The sequence below is a fragment of the Eretmochelys imbricata genome, chromosome 20 (assembly GCF_965152235.1).
Source record: "Eretmochelys imbricata isolate rEreImb1 chromosome 20, rEreImb1.hap1, whole genome shotgun sequence".
In the NCBI taxonomy this organism is placed as follows: Eukaryota; Metazoa; Chordata; order Testudines; family Cheloniidae; genus Eretmochelys; species Eretmochelys imbricata.
Window position 1 is genome coordinate 20,043,816 of NC_135591.1, and position 3,278 is coordinate 20,047,093.

Sequence of the window (3,278 nt, forward strand, 5' to 3'; positions counted from 1 at the left end):
CACAGAGCCGGCCTTGTTGTCAATAGAGGGCCTGGCCCCTGCTCTTGCCAGTGGGGGGTTGAATTAAAGCAGTTCCCTGGAACAAGGACGAGCCCCCAGGAGCCTTCACAGTGCAGAGTGTCTTTTATTTAGGATTTCTTTGGTTACAACATTAACTGCAGAGGGGAGCAGGGCTGGGTGCAGCCAGGCCCTTTGTGCCTGGAGGACTCACGGCCCCTGCTGGGTTTGTAAAACAGTTGGCTCTCAAGTACAGTTCCACCCCCTCCCCGAGACACCAGCAATTCCCAGAGGATACAAGTCCTGCCCAGCCAGGAGCAGGACTCATGTCCCCTCCACCACCCCCTGCCCCACCAGTCATTCCTAGCAGGCCCCTTTTCCACCCATTGTCTGTTGCTGCTTCCTGTCAGACTCCGGCTGCATCCGGGGCCCATGGCTGTGGCATAGGCCTTCACCTGCCTTGGTCTTGCTGCCAGTGACCTTGGCTGGGGTAACGCTGGGTTGTGCAGATGGATTTCTTGCGCCCCGAGGAGAGGCCAACACAGGGGCTCGCACCCCAGGACTCTGCATCCCTGTCACAAGCTGACTGAGCCCCAAGGGGAAGTGGCCAGCACACAGTGCTTCTGTGCTCCTCCTGGGGCTCCTGGAAGAGAAAGAAGTGTCAGCCTGCCCTCCCCAAAGCGCTAAGGGACACAGCTTCCAGAATAGACACCACCTCCTACTGGATGGGCCCAGAACTGCTCTGCTGTGTAATATAGCACAAACAGCTAATGCAGATTCTCCTCGAGCTCAAGTGACAGGGCCTTCTGGAGCAAGGGGGCTCCAAGTTCTAGCTTCATGGAGTTCTGCATGGTCACAGCATGCAGCCTAGTGGCACCTGAGTGATTATGAGTTTCCTTAAATTGTCAGCTCCTTGGAACAAGGACTGTTTGTACAGTGCCTAGCACGAAGGACAACTGGTCCACGGCTGGGGCTCTGTGCCTACTAAATAATGAATAGGCCACTGCAATGCCAAATGGCTGACTGCTCAGCTCAAGGGGGAGCGCTGCATGCTGGGAGTCAGTTTCCCCAGGCTGTATCTCCTGGGTCAAGGCAAGGCAACAGGCTATATTGTATGCCAGGTCTAGTAGGAGCAGCCAATATCCCATAGTTACCTGAGGCCTGGAGAGCTGCAGGGGCTCTTGGCAGGAGAGAAAGGGAAGGCAGGCAGGGAGCGACGCTGGCGCGAGAGGTAGCCTTTGGGCAGATCCTGGGGCAGCTCCACATCCAGGCGCTCCAGGGGCAGAGCCATCTCTGAGCATGGAGAGGACAGGGAGGTGTCAGCCCAGTAATGCTGGCCCAGGGCCACCATGGGAAAGTGCCCTAAAGCTAATGCGCTTGCACTGGCTCTGAAACGAGTCCTGCCACCGACTCCACCAGCCTTTTGGTCAGAGAGCTGGGCAAGCAGCACCCCCCCATGTGGGTGAAGGAAAAGGTAGAGGCTCAAGTCACTGATGACACTCGAGCGTCTGGGATTCCAGACCCTCTGCACCAAGTCACAGTGAAAGGAGGCTCGTGTGCTGACACCCTGCCCCAGGCACTGGGCCCGGCCAGGGGCAGGAAGGTATGTGGTGCCCCAGTCAAAGAAGGGGAGCTGTGCCGGGCTGGGGCCCTGGTGAAACCACAGGCCAATGGTCTGATGGGAGCAACACCGCAGAGCTAAGCTGGACGGAGCACCATGGTCATCTTCGACCGAGACACTTCTAAGCTTCTCCTTGGGGGTTGCCTGGGACTCAGGGATCTCTTCCTGGCTCTATGAACTGGGAAAAACTTACTTCACCTCTGAGCTGCTGGTTCCCTTCCCACCCCTGGTCTGCCTAGGCTGGGCGCTCTCAGGGACAGGGTCGGTCTCTTTTCGGCTCAAATCTTGGCAGCCACTTGGGGTCACAGGGTCCCTAAGAGGTGAAGGCTGCTCATCCTCAGAGACAATACAGGATTCACTGGGCCCCAGCAGGGTCAAGGCCCAAATTCCCCACCATCTCCAGTCCCTCCCCATTCCAGCCCAGTTTCCCCGCTTGAGGCCCTACCACTCCGGATCCGGCTCAGTTCTGGCCCCAGCAGCTTTCCATCGAGGCTCAGCAGGACGTATTTCTCCACCTTGATCTCCGGGCTCAGCTGATCCACTGCCCGCAGGTTCGGCCGCTCCATCGCCTCCACTCCCGGCCCAGCCCGGCGCTCCGAGCGCAAAGCATGCACCACGTTCATCTTCGGCTTGGAGAGAGAGCAGAAGGGTGGAATGGGCCAGCACAACTCCCCACCCTCAGGGTAGAGCCCGTAGCTGGTACCCTTCAAAATACTCCAGGGAGAAGGTCTATGAGCTGGCATGCGAGTGGAGGTGACCCTGGCTGCGCCAGTGGAGCAGGCTGCAGGTGTTGGGTCTTTCGCGCTTCACCCAGCACCAACCCCCTATGCAGAAGCCACACAGGCACCATGGGGACCATCTGCCCATGTTTATGGAGATACAAGGCCTGGCTATGTACATCCTACTACACCAGCTGGCCTAGGGAAGCCCCTACAACACAGTGAGCACCCCTAGTGGGCTCACAAGCTATTTAAAGGGATGTTCTCCTAATCCTGTGTGGCACCCAAACCTACACAAGCGGTGGTGAGGTCTTTTAGCTCAGGCTTTCAGATTCAGAGATCACAGGTTCGATCCCCGCTGCCAACCACCCACCCAGAGACACAACATGACACACACTCCACTGGTGGGAACCCCTTGTGGTGATCCTGCTGCTGTCTGGGCTACACCTGGTCTGATGCTAAACAAGGCCTTCAGGATGGCATGCAGCCCTCACGGCAATTGGTTTCCAGCCCTACCCAAGTGACCCCGAAGCAACACATGGGGCTAGCCACCTACACAGCCTGAAGAGGTGTCAGGGCATGCCGTCACACCACCAAGAGCTCAGACAGCTATCAGGGCCCCCTCATGTCACACCCTGCCCCAACAAGCTCAGTCTACATAGGGATGTCCCCACTGGAGGGGACCAAGGCCCAGAGAGGCTCTGTGACTTGTCCACGGTCACGCAGACTCAGTGGCAGAGCTGGGATTAGAACCCAGATCTCCAGTGTCCTGGTCCCCTCTGCCTCCAGCTGGGGTCATCACCCCCACCCACCTGGTGTTCTGGCAGCTTCGCTCCCTAATTGCTCAGCCCTTCCAGAAACACAGCTCAGGGTTTCTGGGTCAAGAGCTACCTCTCTCTGCATGCTCAGCAAGACTCTGATAACCCTGCAGAGCAGGGCCT

The 3,278-nt window shown here is 58.1% G+C and overlaps 1 protein-coding gene across 1 annotated transcript; it reads right to left on the minus strand.

The window, feature by feature from the left end:
- Positions 1-360: 360 nt before the first annotated feature.
- Positions 361-2,241, minus strand: LOC144277913 (uncharacterized). Its single transcript, XM_077838934.1, has 3 exons — positions 2,064-2,241; positions 1,152-1,290; positions 361-640 (listed from the first exon to the last, which is right to left on the minus strand). The coding sequence occupies exons 1-3, from the start codon at positions 2,239-2,241 to the stop codon at positions 361-363; spliced, it is 597 nt and encodes a 198-aa protein (XP_077695060.1).
- Between the last annotated feature and the right edge of the window lie 1,037 nt (positions 2,242-3,278).

Coding starts and splice junctions, on each gene's coding strand:
- LOC144277913 (XM_077838934.1), bottom strand. CDS start 2,241: ATGAACGTGGTGCATGCTTTGCGCTCGGAGCGCCGGGCTGGGCCGGGA. Junction 1,291..2,063: donor ACTGAGCCGGATCCGGAGTG/GTAGGGCCTCAA, acceptor CTCCATGCTCAG/AGATGGCTCTGCCCCTGGAG. Junction 641..1,151: donor TGCAGCTCTCCAGGCCTCAG/GTAACTATGGGA, acceptor TTTCTCTTCCAG/GAGCCCCAGGAGGAGCACAG.